The sequence below is a fragment of the Piliocolobus tephrosceles genome, chromosome 11 (assembly GCF_002776525.5).
Source record: "Piliocolobus tephrosceles isolate RC106 chromosome 11, ASM277652v3, whole genome shotgun sequence".
NCBI lineage: Eukaryota > Metazoa > Chordata > Mammalia > Primates > Cercopithecidae > Piliocolobus > Piliocolobus tephrosceles.
This window is the reverse complement of record NC_045444.1, coordinates 88,105,381-88,123,798: the sequence shown is the minus strand read 5'-3', so window position 1 is coordinate 88,123,798 and position 18,418 is coordinate 88,105,381. Positions and strand designations below refer to the sequence as shown.

The following is an 18,418-nucleotide window of genomic DNA, read 5'->3' as shown; positions in this document are numbered from 1 at the left end:
ACACGATAAAAGATGGCCGTGTTCTTTTAAAACATTTTTTAACATCTCTATAAAATAATTTGAAATAGGCAAATACAAAACCTTTTTAGTATTTATTTCCCTTTCATGATCTTTTTCCCGCCTTAGAAATGTTTACATTTTATAGCTAAAATGAATTCTTTATTACAATTATTTGTAATATATTTGAACTTAGACCTTGACTTACAAAGGCTTTTTGTGTTTTAAGAGATGGTGGCCGGGCACAGTGGCTCACACCTGTAATCCCAGCACTTTGGGAGGCCAAGGCAGGAGGGTCACTTGAGGTCAGGAGTTTGAGAACAGCCTAGCCAATATGGCGAAACCCTGTCTCTACTAAAACTACAAAAATTAGCTGGGTGTGGTGGTGTGTGCCTGTAATCCCAGCTACTCAGGAGGCTGAGGCAAGAGAATCGCTTGAACCCAGGAAGCAGAGATTCCAGTGAGCCGAGATCTTGCCACTGCAATCCAGCCTGGATGACAAGAGTGAAACTGTCTCAAAAAAAAAAAAAAAGTCTCGCTATGTTGCCCAGGCTGGAGTACAGTGTGTATTCACAGGTGCAGTCATAACACACTATAACCTCAAACTCCTGTGCTCAAGGAATCCTCCCAGCTCAGCCTCCCCAGTAGCTAGGACTGCAGCCACTTTGCCTGGCTCTTTAATTTTTGTTTTCAAATGGGAAAAATATTTGTCAGCCTTAGTGTAGTATTTGTTCAGCATATTCTTTAGAATACAAGTTCTATAGGATGCCACTAGATGTTAGAAAAGGATTCTGTGGCTAAATGTTTGGAAGTCCAGCTGGCTTAAACTTATTTAAACAGGGATTTTATTTACAGAATTTGTCACCACTTTCAGTGTGTGCTAATGTGTGTGTGAATCTCTGCGGAGGAGGTAGTGGGAGGATAGATTGTAGCAGTGAGTATTTACCAATTTCATTTGACTAATAGGTCCCCTTTTCTACAGAGAACCTCTAGAATATGCTTCAAAAATACCGTGAGTGGTGTATGTTTTTGAAAATGTTAAGTTTGTCCAAATGATATGTTTTCTTACCCTCTGGACTCCCACTCCTTCACCCCATATCTGGTTGGTTTTCAGTTTCCCCCAGGCTCTTAAGAAAGGCTGCACGGGTGAAAACGAGGACAGTGGTTCTGACCCCCACATACAGTGGAGAGGCAGATGCGCTCCTGCCTTCTCTGAGAACAGAAGTGTGGACCTGGGGGAAAGGGAAGGAAGGGCAGCTGGGGCACGGCGATGTTCTGCCTAGGTAAGCGCTACCACCTTTTACTGATAGGAGTTGGCTTAAACAAATAACCTCTCTCCTGGGAAGGTCTCTAAATCTCACTTTCCTCATAGAGGAAATCTGGGCTCTTCTAGCTTCAGATTATTATGCACCATTAGCTCTGATAAAAAGTTGTCACTTTAGTCTTGAATTTGTTCTTAACAGTAAAGGACTTGGCGGGCGTGGTGGCTCACACCTTTAATCCTAGTGCTTAGTGCTTTGGAAGACTGCGGCAGGTGTGTCACCTGAGGTCAGGAGCTCAAGACCAGGCTGGCCAACATGACAAAACCCTGTCTCTACTAAAAATACAAAAATTAGCTGGGTGTGGTGGCGGGTGCCTGTAATCCCAGCTACTCAGGAGGCTGAGGCAGGAGAATCGCTTGAATCTGGGAAGAGCAGAGGTTGCAGTGAGCTGAGATTGCACCACTTCACTCCAGCCTGGGTAAAAGGACGGAATTCTTATCTCAAAAAAAAAAAGCAGTAAAAGACTTAAGTATCCATGCTGCACTTTTCCACATCTTCTTCGATGTGTGTTCATCTTGGAGTACAGAAAGGAATGTTGGGATAAGATTATATTTCACTGGAAGACAGGAATGGCTCAGATTTTTAATTGATAAAAAGGTCATCACCTGTCACATAGGAAAAGAAAAGAGCCAACAGGTTTTTGTTTGTTTTTTAACCTGAAAGACGTCTCTCTGCCACTGCCAAAATAACTATAATTGAAACATCAGACTATGTCTATTCATGTATATTAGAGTAAAACTGGCATTTTGTTTATTAGAAACTGTTATGATATTAACAAATTAGATATTGAGAAGTTTTTAAGTGAGTAATTGGAATGATTATCTAAAGTAGTGAGTTAATATAAATACCTCTATTCATAGTAAAGTGAAGGCAACTGGAATTAATTTAAAAATTACCTTCTTTCTAAGGTTATTTTTTATTGTATCCTAAGTATACTTTCTGCTATAAAGAATCATTTGTAGTTTTATGATTCTTAACAGATTCTAAATTATGGGGATTAATTAGTGATTGATAGACAAAGATTAAAACCTTCCAAAAATTATTTATGATACTTAGGAGTAGATTGAACATATATCCCTTATGTTTATTTTAGTGTTTTCTTTAGAAATATTTATTTTTGGCTGGGCATGGTGGTTCACACCTGTAATCCCAACACTTTGGGAGGCTGAGGCAGGCGGGTCATGAGGTCAGGAGATCAAGACCATCCTGGCTAACACAGTGAAACCCCGTCTCTACTAAAAATACAAAAAGAAAATTAGCCGGGCATGGTGGCGGGCACCTGGGCGACTGAGGCAGGAGAATGGCCTGAACCTGGGAGGCGGAGCTTGCAGTGAGCAGAGATCGTGTCACTGCGCTCCAGCCTGGGCGACAGAGCGAGACTCCATCTCAAAAAAAAAAAAAAAAATTATTTTTACATGAATGTAGTTTACAATTTGAGAAGGGCTATGATTCTTGCTGGGAATGCTTTGACTTTGTGTGCCTATGTGTTTCTCCTTAAGGCTTCAACCATTGTGCGTAAAATGCCTGGATGGCAAAGAAGTAATCCATCTGGAGGCAGGTGGTTACCATTCTCTTGCACTTACTGCAAAATCCCAGGTAGGAGGCAAACTATTAAACACTTACCTTATTTTTATGGAAGGCCAACATGACGTTATTGGACCCTCGTTTGTTGAGTATCTGCTATATGTCAGACAGTGATACCGTATCTCAATTTAGGTTTCCAATCTTTTGCATGGTATTATTTCCACTTTACAGATGAGGGAAGTGGAGTAAGAGAAATTATGTAACTTGTCTAAAGTCACACATATGTAACAGTATGATTTAGGAGCTTTCTATAATGTGTTCTCATCTAAAAAGAGAACCCCAGATTTTCCAGGGTATTGGTGAATTTTTATTTGTTACTTGACAAGGAAAGCATATAATAAAACACTAAGAAAACAAAGGCATTTTTCTTTAAAACTGTGGGACCTGAAAGTGACCTCTAGCATTACTAAAAACCATACCCATATACATAAACACAAAATAAGTTGTTTTAAATTATTCTTTTTTTTAAAACTCAGACTGCTCATCTGCAGTGTTATTATTAAATATATTCATATTTCGATAATGGTTCTTCACCAATTCCTTTATCTTTTTAAGAAGCCAATAAATAATTCTAAACCTTTTAATATTTGATTTGATTGCAAATTTCACATACTAGGCTAGCCAAAAAACTAACATAACCTGTATAAATGTCAATATTAGGAAAGAAAAAGGAGAATTTACTGTTTTTAACATGATTCATTCAAAAAACTTGAGAGATTAGGAAGGAGGTCAGTTACAAAATAAAAATTACTGCCTTTATTGTATACATGCAATAAAACAAAACATACTCGAGGAAATTCTGCTCACAACTACACCAAAAGTATTAAGGAAGTAGGAATCAGTAGAAAATGCATGTAACCCATATGATGCAAACTTTAGAACTCTTTTGAAGAGTCATAAAAGCAGTAGTAAAGGGAGAGATTTTATTTTTGGACGAGATGCATCAGTTGTAAAAATGTCATTTTTCTCTTGAATCCTTAATCAGCACAGTGAAAATTCAGTACAGTCCCCAAAATATTCCAGTATAATATTTACAATTTGATAAAATAATCCCAAAATTACTTTAGAAGAATAAACATAGATGAGCCAGGTAAAAAGGAAGAGAGATTTATCCTTATATATTATAAAATTAAACAGATCAGTGCAACAGAAATATGCCTATGGGCTTGAAATAATCTCAAGTATGTATGAGAATTTAAGATATAAAAGTGGGGGTTTCAATTCAGTTGGGAGAACAAGACTTGAGTATCCGGTAAATGTAGTAAATGTTTACTGACGTCATTTCTGTAGGAGAAAACTAAGATGGCTATACATATTTCAATTCCGGGTGTATTAATGATGTCATTAAAGACTAGAACCGTGAGCGTGTGTGTGTGTGCGTGTGTGTGTGTGTGTGAACAAATTAAGTTGACTCTTTTAGGCATAGAAAAAGATATAACATCAAAACTGGAAATTAGAAAGTAAGATATGTTTGTCAACATGATAATTCAACAGTCCCGAACAGCAATGAAAACAGTGTAAACAAAATGAAAATACGTAACAAACTGGGTAAAAATATCTGCAACATATGTGATAAAGTGTTGCTATATTTATATATAAAGGAACAATTGTCAAAGGATAAAAATTGTCGAAAGGATGTTGATATTTTAGTCATGAAAGAAGTAGAAATGGCCAGCAATAAATGAAGAGATGATCATTTAGCAAATACGTTTAAAGTAAAAAACAACGGTACAGGCCGGGCGCGGTGGCTCAAGCCTGTAATCCCAGCACTTTGGGAGGCCGAGACGGGCGGATCACAAGGTCAGGAGATCGAGACCATCCTGGCTAACCCGGTGAAACCCCATCTCTACTAAAAAATACAAAAAACTAGCTGGGCGAGGTGGCGGGCGCCTGTAGTCCCAGCTACTCAGGAGGCTGAGGCAGGAGAATGGCGTAAACCCGGAAGGCGGAGTTTGCAGTGAGCTGAGATCCGGCCACTGCACTCCAGCCTGGGCGACAGAGCGAGACTCCCTCTCAAAAAAAAAAAAAAAAAAAACAGTACCGTGTTTTTCTCACCTGTGAGATTAACATATGCAAACCTAAGGATTGCCTTTAATGCTGAGCATTCATTAGGATGTGGGAGAAAGTGTGCATGCAGCGCAGGCAGGAATGTACATTGGACCTTGCTGGAAGACAGTTTGTCAGTATGTATGAAAAATCAGAATGGCATAGTCTTTGCCTTGGAATTTATCCTAAGCAAATAGATACATGAATATATGTATTCAAGGATTTTTCCTATCCTTTTTAATATTAAAGAATTGGAGGCTGGGTGTGGTGGTTTACACCTGTAATCCCAGCACTTTGGGAGGTTGAAGTGGGCAGATCACCTGAGGTGACGAGTTCAAGACCAGCCTGGCCAACATAGTGAGACCCCCCATCTCTACTAAAAATACAAAAGTTAGCTGGGCATGATGACAGGCGCCTGTAATCCTAGCTACTTGGAAGACTGAGGTAGGAGAATTGCTTGAATCTGGGAGATGGAGGTTGCAGTGAGCCGAGATCGCGCCATTGCACTCCAGCCTGGGTGACAAGAGTGAGACTCTGTTTCCAAAAAAAAAAAACAAAAAAACAAAAAGGAATTGGGAAGAACTTAATTCAGTAGGTGATTTGTTAAAGTATATGCACAGTAGAGTTCTAGATAGTTATTAAAAATGATGTTGCAGATCTATACTTATTGATGTACAAAAGAGTAGGTGCCACCAAGTGGGTGATCAGTGATTTTCACTTTATTTCTATTTTTATTTTTGTACTGTCACAGTCTTGTACAATGACCATGAATTACTTTCATAATCAGAATAAACAAGCATTTTAACTAAACGTAGTCATTGTAATCTTGTTTCTTGTGTCTGTAGTGACGTGCAGGTACTTGTGTTTCTCTTATAGTAACTCTTCATGTATGAAAGGTTTTCTGTTCATTCCGTAGTACTTTTATCTACAGGGTAGGAAATCATGATTACTTTTCCTCTATATCACTTAATGTTTTTATTGCTGTCTCTAAAAGAGGCAGTATACGATAATTCCTGGGATTAAATCCTGCCTCTTACATATGAATTTGTGACCACGCGTAAATTAATTAACCTCTCTGGGTTTCCTTTTATTTATTTATTTATTTATTTTTGTTAGGATTGTTGTGAGAATGAATCATCGATTAACATACAGAAAGTGTTACGAACAATGTCTGGCAGTTAGTAAGCACTGAAAAGTGTTAGTCATTGTTATTGTTGACTCTTCAACTCTGTGTGTTCTTTTTTTTTTTCTTTGAGACTGAGTTTTGCTCATGTTGCCTAGGCTGGAATGCGATGGCACAATCTTGGCTCACTGCAACTTCTACCTGCCGGGTTCAAGCGATTTCCTGCCTCAGCCTCCCAAGTAGCTGGGATTACAGGCGTGCACCACCACGCCTGGCTAATTTTTGGACTCTGTGTCTTCTTATGTAGCAAGACTCTATTTGCCCATTATCTCTGGTCTTGTTTAAAAATGAATTTCCTGAATATCTGTTAAAGAGTGAAAGACTAACATAAGTAATTTATGTATAATTGTTAGTATTTGTATATATATAGTAATTATTATAAAGGTTCAGAGTTGGTGTGCAAAATCAGATTCACAACTCTTAGCTACTTTTCTGTGTTTTTTTGATAGGTTTACTCATGGGGTAGCAATACCTTTGGTCAACTTGGGCATTCTGATTTTCCAACAACAGTTCCTCGTCTTGCAAAGGTACTTTTATGAACTTGATAGCAGCTTATTCCACAATTCTTAAATGTAACACCTTATATTTCTCTATTTCTTACTTTAAAAAGTCAGGGGAATTTCATATGTACAACCTAAATTTGTTTTGGTTTTCTTAAGAAAAATTTTAAAAACAGGAAGCCACGCGTTTTCAAGCTAAATGTCCGTTTTTTTATGTGTTTATATTTCTTAGCTTCAACTGTTCATTAAATATTCATAGTTCCTTTGTTTTTTAAGTAAAAAAATGAAAAAGTGCTTTCTTTTAAAACATGTTTCTAGGACTCTGCTGTTTTCTCAGTGTTACCAGATAATGTCTATTCTGAATTCTCCATTGTTTGACTTTTACATAACATTATTTGGTGGTGTAATTTTGTGTGGGCATTTTAAAATAACATGCAGAGTAGTAAAACCTTTTTTTGTAAGCCTTTTCACTTTCTGTAGTAAAGCTAAAAGTAGAGGTGATTTTTTTTTAACTGTTAGATGGATTGGTTTTAGTTTATGTAATGCTATTGAGAGACTGGTAGCTTCTAGTCTCTTTGATGCAGTTCTGTAATGTGTTTCTCCACCTTGTTTTCTGCCTCATCGCCATGAGGAAATACCAAATTCTCATCAGTTGTATTGGTTCCTTAAACAAGAGTTTTAGGGCTTTTTGGTAGAGATGCCCGCCATGTGACAGAATGGAATATGGAGGTCATAGATATGTAGCTGGATCCTGATATGTCCCCTATCCCAAGACACGCTCCCTCTGGAGTAATGGAGATTAAAGAAGGGCAATTACGTCAATTTCAGGAATATACTTTGAATGTAAGTGACAGTTAAAAAATAATTCATATATGCAGTGTGCACTGTGCGTCTGTCACTATTTAAGACTTTTACATGCTGGCTTTCCTTTTGGTGAACTTAATTTTATTGGGATGAAAAGGTTTAATGAAACATTAGGGAACAATTATTACTTCTAGCTCCAATCTGAAATGTTTTCAGTATAAAACATCTTAGTAGTAAGCTATTCAGTTTCTGATACATTATCACAAAAATATTGCAAATCATTGTTCCTTGTTTTTTGTTTATTTGATTAAAATGTGCACTTATTCATACTAAGGAAAGCTTTGTAATGTAGCATGGAGACCTGAAAATCAAACTCCCTTTTAACATTTTAGAGTCAGACAAGAGAATAGTTTGTTACAAGATTTTAGTTTCATAACTCTTCAACACCATTATGAGCTTGGTTTCTTTATTTGAGGAACGCTGAGAAAAACTTTTGAAGTCATCCTGATTAATCTGTGAGAATTAAAAGTGAAGGCAGAGTGAGATTTGAATTAGTTTTGAGGCTAAGAAGAAAACTCTCTCCTCCTGCAAAAATTGTAATGCATCCTTTGCAAAATGAATGGGAAGTCTGTTATTTGGATAGCCTGAATTTGAGAGCATAATGTCATACCAGAAGAAGACTGCTATAAAATTAGTAGTAGACACACACACGCACACACACACAAAATCACCTGTGATTAGGAGCCTAGCTAGATACTAAGGATCTAATAGATTAAGGGTTATTTGTTCATCAGTCCAGGAGTCAGTGCTGAAACTATCTAAATACAAAGGATCTAACAGATTAGAGAGTGTATTTTTGTGTGTTTGTGTGTGTGTGTGTGTGTGTGTGTGTGTGTGTGTGTGTGTGTTTTATCTGTCAGTCTAGGAGCTGAAACTGGGTCCAGAGGTTAGGGGCAGTAGTTTTTGCAGTAACACACTTTCTCCAAATGAAATCTTATGAGGAATCCCATACATAAAGCCCACAAATGAGGAACTACTTTGGTTAAGGATGGAGTGGGGGCCTGGAGCCCTGGCACCTGCCTTTGCATAGTAGTTACTGAATCACAATGTGGAATCCCAAGGTTTGAAAATTATTGATTTAAAGGCAGTAGTTCTCAAACTTTTGCATACATCAGAATCACCTGTGGAGTGCTTGTTAAAACAGAGTGCTGGGCTGGGCACGGTGGTTCACGCCTGTAATCCCAGCACCTTGGGAGGCCAAGGCAGGCGGATCAGGAGGTCAGGAAATCGAGACCATCCTGGCTAACACAGTGAAACCCCGTCTCTACTAAAAATACAAAAATTAGCTGGGCGTGGTGGTGGGCGCCTGTAGTCCCAGCTACTCGGGAGGCTGAGGCAGGAGAATAGCGTGAACCTGGGAGGCAGAGCTTGCAGTGAGTTGAGATCACGCCACTGCACTCCAGCCTGGGCGATAGAGTGAGACTCCATTTCAAAAAAACAAAAACAAAAAAACAGAGTGCTGGACTCTATTCCCCATTTCCCTTCCCCCAGTAGCTCTGGGGCCTGGGAATTTGTGTTTCTAACATGTTCCCAGGTGATGGCTGCTGCTGCTGCTGCAAAGACCACTCAGAACCACTGGTCTAAGGTATCCCTGTAGATGGTCTTGTCAGGGGCTCTGTCTGTTTTAACATCCTGGAAGTAGGCACAGTAAAGTCACATAGGACCAGTAGAGATCCAAGTGGGAAAACCGAATTTTCTCCCAAGAGTGTAGTTGGCCAGAATATAATTTAGCCTTATTAGATTTTCTTTTACCTTGAATTTTGTGCACACAGCCAAATGTGGAAGGCCAAAGGTATGTCCTAATTGTCACTTCCAGAGTAGGGCTCTGGAAGTTTCTGGGTCTCTTCGTTATAATACAGTCTGTGCAGACTTCCAAAAGTAACAATAAAAAATATAGATGTGTGGTTTTTCCTTTTTAAATTCCAATTTTTCAGATTTTTATAAAAACAGTTCTAAATTTAAAAGCTGAACAAGGGATTCCATCTTACTCCTGCACCTGCTGCTCTGCATTTGATTGGGCAAATTGCTGGGTGAGTTTGCTCTCAGATATGACTGACTTTGCACCATGCTTATTTAAGCAACCTAACGTTTCAGTTTCTGTGGATCTGAAGTTCTCTCCGATTGCCTTTATCTTGGACAGACACTATCTTTCTGTCGTTGCAGATAAGCAGTGAAAATGGAGTCTGGAGCGTAGCCGCAGGCCAGGATTATTCCCTGTTTCTAGTGGATACAGAAGACTTCCAGCCTGGGTTATATTACAGTGGCCGACAGGACCCTACAGAAGGTGACAACCTTCCAGAGAATCACAGTGGTTCTAAGACTCCAGTACTTCTCTCCTGTAGTAAGGTGAACAGGAATTGGATCCTAAGGCCCACATTCAGTAACACATGAGAAGTCTTTTTTGTTTTTATTTGTATGTATGCCTAATTATTAGTAAGCATCTCTAACTACCTTATTTAAAATTGCAAACTCCTTTCAATCCCCCTTCATTCCTTATCTTTTCTCTCCTTATTCTCTCCATAGGGCCTATCACCATCGAACACACTATATAATTAATTATTTTGTCTATTGTCTGTCCTCCTTACTGTAATGTAAGATTCAGAAGGGTAGGGATTTTAGGCTATCTCATTCACTGCTGTAGCCTCATAGTATATACTTTATAAACATTTGTTGAATTAACACCCTCATGTAGGAATATTGGAAAGTACATTTTACTATGAAGTTTCCTGACTGCAGCCATAGAACCCTCGAGGTGAATCAGAACAGAAATAGAGTAGTTGAATTTCTAACTATAAGTGGGAAGTAACACTGCAAGAGCCTGAGATAGGCTCATGGCAGACCGTGAGAGACCCAACAGACAACCAATAGTGTTCTGTTTTCCCCTGCTTCACTTCTCTGCTTCTAATTTAATTAATTAATTTATTTTTTGAGCCCGAGTCTTGCTCTGTTGCCCAGGCTGGAGTGCAGTGATGCAGTCTTGGCTCATTGCAACCTCCGCCTCCTGGGTTCAAGTAATTCTCCTGCCTCAGCCTCCCAAGTAGCTGAGATTACAGATGCCCACCACCACGCCCAGCTAATTTTTATATTTTTAGTAGAGACAGCGTTTCATCATGTTGGCCAGGCTGGTCTTGAACTCCTGACCTTAAGTGATCTGCCTGCCTCAGCCTCCCAAACTGCTGGGATTATAGGCCTGAGCCACCTTGCTTGGCCTTAATTTTATTTCCTACTGTTTACCTACTGTTTATCCCCTTTTCATTTGATCTGCTTTCCTACTCTGTTTTCCTTTCTTCTTTTTTGTAAACTGAAACCATTGGCTTATTTCTAGCTTTCCTTTTCCCCATAAAGTGACATGTTGCAGGGAAATTAACCCCCAAAACTAGTATATTCTAGGGTTTCTTATTTTTATTGAGTAAAATAGCATATTGACTTTTTTATTTTATTTTATTTTTTTAGTCTGTGTTTGTTTTTCTAGCTAGTAAGTTATAAATGCGTGGGAACAAGATCTTTCTTGCTAAAGGTAACACTGGGACTGAGTACAGTGGCTCATCCCTATAATCCCAGAACTTTGGGAGGCTGAGACTGTAGGATCACTTGAGGCCAGGAGTTCAAGACCAGCCTGGGCAACATAGCAAGACCCCATCTCTACCAAAACAAAAATATATTTAAAAATTAAAGGCAACATTGGCCAAGATGTATCTGTAGTTGCCGGTCCTGGCTTTACATTCCCCATGAATGATTTCACAGTCTAGATAAAGGATCAAATGGGCCGATGAAAGAAATGAAGAGCTCTCATGTGTGTCTTTGGTTACCATGGGATGTTAATAGTGCATTGGGTCTGTAACTTACCTGCCTGATTTAATGGGATATGTGAATAAACACATGGAATGTTTTTTATACAGTGGTATCTTGGGTAAATGACAAAAAGTCCCTTTTTAAGAAAATCTCGTTTCATTGTACAAAAGGCAGGTTAATTCTTGAATCCTAGATATTTTAATATATAGCATAGAGATCCTCCCTGATCTCATTAATCTTATTTTACTCAGAAAGGGGTCCTGAGACATGTATCCCTATCATTTGGATCTTTATATATCCAGGGTGTCTGTTTCCAAACACTTGTAATGTGAAATGAAAGGTATCTTGGAGATAATTGAAAGTAGGTGTATATAGTTATGTATAGATGCAGATATGCATATATAACAGTGATGTACTGATGAACCAGCTCTAAAAAAAAAGAAGCAACCCCCCACCCCCCACCCCGCCAAAAGAAACCCTAGTCTGTCGTGCTTGCAAATTTTCACTGTGGCCAATTTTCAAGCTGCCAATGGTTTAATTACTTGCTTGCAAATTTTCTGAATATTTAAGTTAGCTCTTGTCAGCTGATATAAGCCAGCTTCAGTATACCAAATTACTAACATAATTATATGTTATATTTAATCCTTTTATTTTCTTCTGTTTCAGCTTGGATATATAAGCAGAGTGACAGCAGGAAAAGATAGCTATCTAGCCTTGGTGGATAAAAACATTATGGGGTATATTGCCAGTCTCCACGAGTTAGCTACTACAGAAAGACGATTCTATTCAAAACTAAGTGATATCAAATCTCAGATTCTCAGGCCTCTTCTCAGTTTAGGTAAGTTGCAACCCCCTCTCTTCCACCACTAAATCATTAGGTCTTTATCTCTTCTTCCTATATCACAAATAATGAAAACCTATTAGTTTATGGTTTACTTCTTTCTATCCACTGTCTTTGTGTGTGTGTGTGTACACAGGTAGTCAACAATTTATAAACTGTTTCCAATTTGTCAGTAGCCTCACTGCCCCTGCCCTGTCCTGCCACTCCCAGAGCTCCCTTGGCTTGCAGAAATAGAAAATGGAACTTTTAGGATATTCATGGCAGATGAGCAAAAACAACTTTGGGAAAGTTGACCCTACATAAAGTTAGACTTCCAAACAACACTTATGCCCCTCCTGGTCCTAAGAGATCTTCCAGTATACTATCTGAATTTTTCATTTTCCTCATTATAGTTCTTAGAATTATATCAAGTAGAGATTTATTTGGATTTACAAGTAGTCTCTTAAAATTGTGGATAACTATAAGAGTGTTAAAGATCTTATCCAGCTGGGCATGGTGGCTCACACCTGTAATCCCAGCACTCTGGGAGGCTGAGGAGGGCAGATCACGAGGTCAGGAGTTTGTGACCAGCCAGGCCAACATGGTGAAACCCCATCTCTACTAAAAATTCAAAAATTAGCCAGGCGCAGTGGCGGGCACCTGTAATCCCAGCTACTCAGGAGGCTGAGGTAGGAGAATTGCTTGAACCCAGAGGGTGGAGGTTGCAGTGAGCTGAGATCGTACCACTGCAGTCCAGCCAGACAGAGCAACACTCCATCGGGGGGGAAACAGATCTTATCCCTCAGCATGAGTTGATTAAATCTGATTCTTTTTCTTAGCTATGCCCAGCTACAAAGAGGTTGAAAGTGAGGGGGTAATACAGAGGGAATGGTTACAGTAGTACTGGATGGGATGCCACTGTCCAGATATACTGGGTACCTGGGGTTTCTGGGAGAATAGAAAGGAATGCAGAATGGAACTTGAGGGAACTGTTGCAAATAAACTTTTCCTATTTCAAATTTTTTTTCTGGGCTTGGCCCTACAGTCAGAAAACAGAGAGGAAGTTTTCTTTCTCTTTCTCTCTCCTGCGCTCCTTGCCTACTGTGTTGATCCAGAATTCAGGCTAATACTCTAGTACATCACTTTTGCCACGTTGAGGACATTGTCTTTCTTGTGCAGGTCAGCCCACTGTTTCTTTTCTTTTCTTTTTTTTTTTTTTTTTTTGAGAAGAGTCTTGCTCTGTCACCCAGGCTAGAGTGCAGTGGCACAATCTCGGCTCACTGCAACCTTCACCTCTTGGGTTCAAGCCATTCTTGTGCCTCAGCCACCTGAGTAGCTGGGACTACAGGTGTGTACCACCACACCTGCTAGTTTAGTATTTAGACGGGGTTTTGCCCTGTTTCCCAGGCTGGTCTGAACTCCTGGCCTCAAGTGATCCACCTGCCTTGGCCTCCCAAAGTGCTGGGATTACAGGTGTGAGCCACCGTGTGCGGCCTGCCCATTGTTTCTAGTGGAAAAACATCTTTTCAAACAACTAATTTACAGTCTTTGTGAATATAATCCCTTTGTAAGCTGAGGACTGTCTGCCGTTGTGCTTTTGTTTTTATTACCTTCTGCCTTTTAAGTGTTGTCGAGTCTCTGTTCTATAAATTCCCCTCCTCTAGGTAGGCTGAACACTCCAGGACTTTGCCAAGGGAAAGGAAGCACTCTAAGCTGGAAGCTTCCTGGATTGCTCTGAAAGGAAAGTTAAATCTGCCTCTCTCCTGTCCTGGTTGCTGATTTCTTTGTTGGTCTTTCTAGTCTAGTTTCCTAATTGCTTGCAAAGAAGTCCTAGAAATGAGGACTTTTAGACAGGCCAAAAGCAAATAATATCCTGGTGCCCTCTCTGAAATTCAGAGCATCCTCGGCAATCCAATGTTTGGATTGCCTTCTCTGCACTGATGGGTTGGGCTTGTCAAAGAGGCAAGTGGAACAGAAGTCAGAACAAAAAAGCTGAAAACCTTAACAAAGATATAACTCCCCAAGTGAGTTTAATTCCTGACTGTCATTAATCAGTGACTTAAATTAGATAATTGACTTCCCTTCTCTTGGCTTCAGATTACTTATCTTCAAAATGTCCAGAGAGTTGCATTAGCTCAATTGTTCTCAAATTTGGCTCATCTTTAAAATCACCTGGAGAGTCTTTTTAACAGAAAAAGCCATCCTGGAATCTATAAGTTTCCTGTGAATGTGTTTTTAACAAGTTCCTCAAAGTACTGGATACTGTGATCTTTGAGGTTGCTTTAATACTGTAATCATTTGGATTCCTTAGTTGAGAGCACATCGCAACAGGTTAAGTAGTCTTAGAGGAATTCATAATCATAATCATATGATCATAATAAAGTGATCCAGTTTCAGTTTATGTTGTTGTCATCATCATCCTTATTTTGTTATAGAAAATTTGGGCACTACAACTACAGTCCAGCTGTTGCAGGAGGTGGCTAGCCGATTCAGCAAGCTGTGTTACCTCATTGGTCAGCATGGAGCCTCACTGAGCAGCTTCCTTCATGGGGTAAAGGAAGCCAGGAGTTTGGTCATCCTGAAGCATGCAAGTCTCTTCTTGGATAGTTATACAGAGCAAGTATCCAGTCCCGTGTCATGTTCAATCTCTGCAGGGTTATTCTGCCAAGGAGAACAGCTCCTTAATCAGAAGAGACTAGATTAGGGAGAGTGATATAAGGTAATAGAAATTGCAAAGCAGTTATTTTAATCTTAAGCCAACTATAGTTCTGGATTGCTAAAATTTAGTCTTCTCTAAGTGAAAAAAAAGGTTTAAAAAATGAATTATCATGTTTTCTTTTATATTCTAGCAGAGTGATAGCATAATTTACATAAAATGTACTATTATAAGTGGTTCTTTAGGCAACAATTTTGTTTACTTAACTAAATTGTACTAAAACTTGAAGCAATTAGTAACTAAACAAATTATTTTAAGACCAACTGCTGACTGTAAATATGGAGCTGTTCTGATGTCTGCTTTTTACTTTTGTGTAAATGGAAGTTTTAAAAGACCCAACTATTTTTAACTCAAAGATGTTTTTTCTTAATAAAACCTAGAATAGTTATTCAAGATTCTTTGCATGTTTTTCAAGTAAAATATCCCAAGTGTACTTGAAAATGTAACTTAAAATGTTTCTCACCTTTTCTTAACTTGTGTTTTGATATGATGATGTGAGGCATAATTTAAGTGTTATTTTAATGTATCTTAGGTTATGCTTTGATCTGAAGTATGTATAGGTTTTGTTCTCTATTCATTCACACCTCAACCATCCAGCAAACACTGAGTGCCCACTCAGTGCCAGGCATTTGCGGGGAGCTCCAAGCCCACAGCAGCACAGCATGGGGCATGCGAAAAGCACCAGCCCTCAGGGAGTTCATGTTTTGTTGGTGTTTTGATTATTTATAACATAAATAACATGTGTCTATTACTGAAAACTGCACAAATAAAGATAATCAAATATCACCCATAATCCTACCACCAGAACTAACCACTGTTTGTCTTCTTAGTGTATTTCCTTTCCAACCTATGTAATATGTGCAGATAGTTGGATGCTATTTTAATTCTAAGCAAAATTGAAAATATTTGAAGCTGTTGTCTAAGAGGAAATATCCTGGTTTGAGTCTTTTAACTCATCATCTTTCAGAAATGAAAAATAAAAAAAATAGAACTTACTACTAGTTTCTTTTTTAAAAACTAGATTTTGTTCTTTTTGTGATTCCAGCTTTTACTGGTATAATTTTCATTTTTTGACTGGAATTGATCTCATAATACTTCTACTTCACTTTTTCTTCTCTGGTACCTTAGGCTTTATGCTTAAAAATGCTTTTGTTTAGATACTTTGGGCTTTTTTTTAACATAACGTTTTATTCCTATAGATGGGGCAAGTAAAATATTTGGGTTTATGTATGAATCTTTAAAATTATTTTAATAATAATTTTAAAGTTATTGAAGCCTGGAGTGCAGTGGCACCATTACAGCTCACTGCAGCCTTGACCTCCCAGGCTCAAGTGATTCTCCCACTTCAGCCTCCCAAGAAGCTGGGACTACAGGTGCATGCCAGCACGTCCAGCTAAATTTTTTTATTTTTTGTAGAGACAGGGGTCTCACTATGTTGCCCAAGCTGGTCTCAAACTCCTGGGTGTAAGTTATCCTCCTGCCTCAGCCTCCCAAAGTGCTAGGATTGCAAGTGTGAACCACTGTGCCTGGCCAAAATTATTTTTAATTGTGATAAAATACACATCACATAAAATTAACCATTATAACCATATTTCATTGTACAGCACTGTGGGCTAATTTTAGTAGGAGTTTCCCTTCTTCCTCAAAGTCAGTTGATTCCCTTTGCCAGCCCAGGTGTGTACAAGAAATGTACAAGGCTCAAAGCAGTGTAACTAGACTTGTTCTTTAGCAGTATATCAATATTTAATCAACATTCTCTAACACTGACTCAAGCACTTTTAACATATTTTCTTACCTTCACTGTCATTTCTTTCTTTCTTTTTTCTTTTTTTTTTTGAGCTGGAGTTTCGCTCTTATTGCCCAGGCTGGAGTGCAATGGCACGGTCTTGGCTCACCACAACCTCCGCCTCCCAGGTTCAAGTGATTCTCCTGCCTCAGCCTCCCAAGTAGCAGGGATTACAGGCGCCCACCACCGCGCCCAGCTACTTTTTGTAGTTTTAGTAGAGACAGGTTTCTCCATGTTGGCCAGGGTGGTCTCAAACTCCCGACCTCAGGTGATTCACCTGCCTAGGCCTCCCACGGTGCTGAGATTACAGGAGTGAGCCACCGCACCCGGCCTTAACTGTCATTTCTTAATTGGGAAACCTGAAGTGAATGAAGATTAGAGAAAATTTTCATTAAAAATTCAACTATTTTAATTATGTTTTCTCAAGTATGTTAATTAAGTTACCACATAATAGATGTTGCCTGGTAGATACCAAGTAAATTACTGCATTTTTTGCATAGCTTTAGGCATTTTTAAAATTTCCTTTTCTATTACCATCTTTTTTATTTTTATTTTTATTTTTGGAGACAGAGTCTTACCCTGTCGCCCAGGCTGTGCAATGTTGGAATCACAGCTCACTGCAGCCTCAACCTCCCAGGCTCAATGGATCCTCCCACCTCAGCCTCTCAAGTAGTTGAGACTATAGGCATGTGCCACCATGCCTAACTAATTTTTCTATTTTTTTGTAGAGTCAGGTTTCCCCATGCTGCCCAGGCTGATCTCAAACTCCTAGGCTCAAGCGATCCTCCCACCTTAGCCTCCCAAAGTGCTGGGATTACAGGTGTGAGCCAATGTGACCAGCCTTATATTACCATCTTTACTAAGCTGGAATTCCCCTACCCCTCCCTTTACCTCCATTATTGTAATTATTACACAACCTGCCCTTCACAAATGTTGACATCACAAAACTTCTGAAATTCGTTGGTGAAATAATCAAGAATTATCTATTCCGGGTATGTGTTTGGAAACTGAAGAACTAATTTACATTTCAGCTAATGTACATGTGTTTTCTTTTCTGCTCAAGGTATTGCACATCTATTACAAATTTCCTGGTTATGGGAGGATTCCAGCTTCTTGCTAAGCCTGCCATGTAAGCAAACCCACACCTTCCAGTTATTCTCTCAACCAAAGATCACGTTTTGTAGTGCTCTGTGTTTTCAAGTGCCCAGGGAAAGCTTTGACTTCATCATTTTACCAAACAAATCAAAATATAAACTTTGAGTAAGTCTTACAAAGGACAGGTACTATTAACCCCTGGTTATCATTGTAAGTAGTATGCCATTGAAAAAGCACTGAATGAATCGGCTCAGGTTCTGGGTCCTTCCGTGCTATCCCTGAGACTTTGGACAACTCTCTTTACTTCAGTAGGCCTAGTGTTTTTTCATCTGAAAAATGGGAATGTTCTCTTTCACTGGAGAGGAACAAATGATGTATGTGGTGATACACAGAAAAAAGTGTTTGCGCAGATAGAAAGTATTTGCATTTGGCTTCTGGGTAAATAATTTAAAAGCTCCTTACACAAGGCAATAATCCCAAACAGATAGTTTCTCAACAAGTGTTGACCCAGCAACAAAGCCAAGGTTTTAAAAAATCTGTATTTAACTTTTTTTTCTTTTTAAAATGAAGAGATAGGGTCTCACTGTGTTACCCAGTCTGGTTAGGAACTCCTGGGCTCAAGTGATTCTCCTGTCTCGGCCTCTCAAAGTGCTGGGATTACAGGCATGCACCGCTGTGCCAGGCCAAAAATTCTGTATTTTAATAGAAAATAC

The 18,418-nt window shown here is 39.0% G+C and overlaps 1 protein-coding gene across 2 annotated transcripts in view; it reads left to right on the top strand.

Moving 5' to 3' along the window:
* Nucleotides 1–18,418, top strand: part of ALS2 (alsin Rho guanine nucleotide exchange factor ALS2) — an 81,692-nt gene that overhangs the window by 25,352 nt on the left and 37,922 nt on the right. For both annotated transcript variants that reach the window (XM_023219075.2, XM_023219067.2), the window contains exons 6-12: nt 1,112–1,280; nt 2,819–2,915; nt 6,582–6,659; nt 9,660–9,842; nt 11,955–12,126; nt 14,544–14,724; nt 17,674–17,739. In XM_023219075.2, the coding sequence (XP_023074843.2) occupies nt 1,112–1,280; nt 2,819–2,915; nt 6,582–6,659; nt 9,660–9,842; nt 11,955–12,126; nt 14,544–14,724; nt 17,674–17,739 (946 nt within the window). The remainder of the gene's footprint in view (nt 1–1,111; nt 1,281–2,818; nt 2,916–6,581; nt 6,660–9,659; nt 9,843–11,954; nt 12,127–14,543; nt 14,725–17,673; nt 17,740–18,418) is intronic.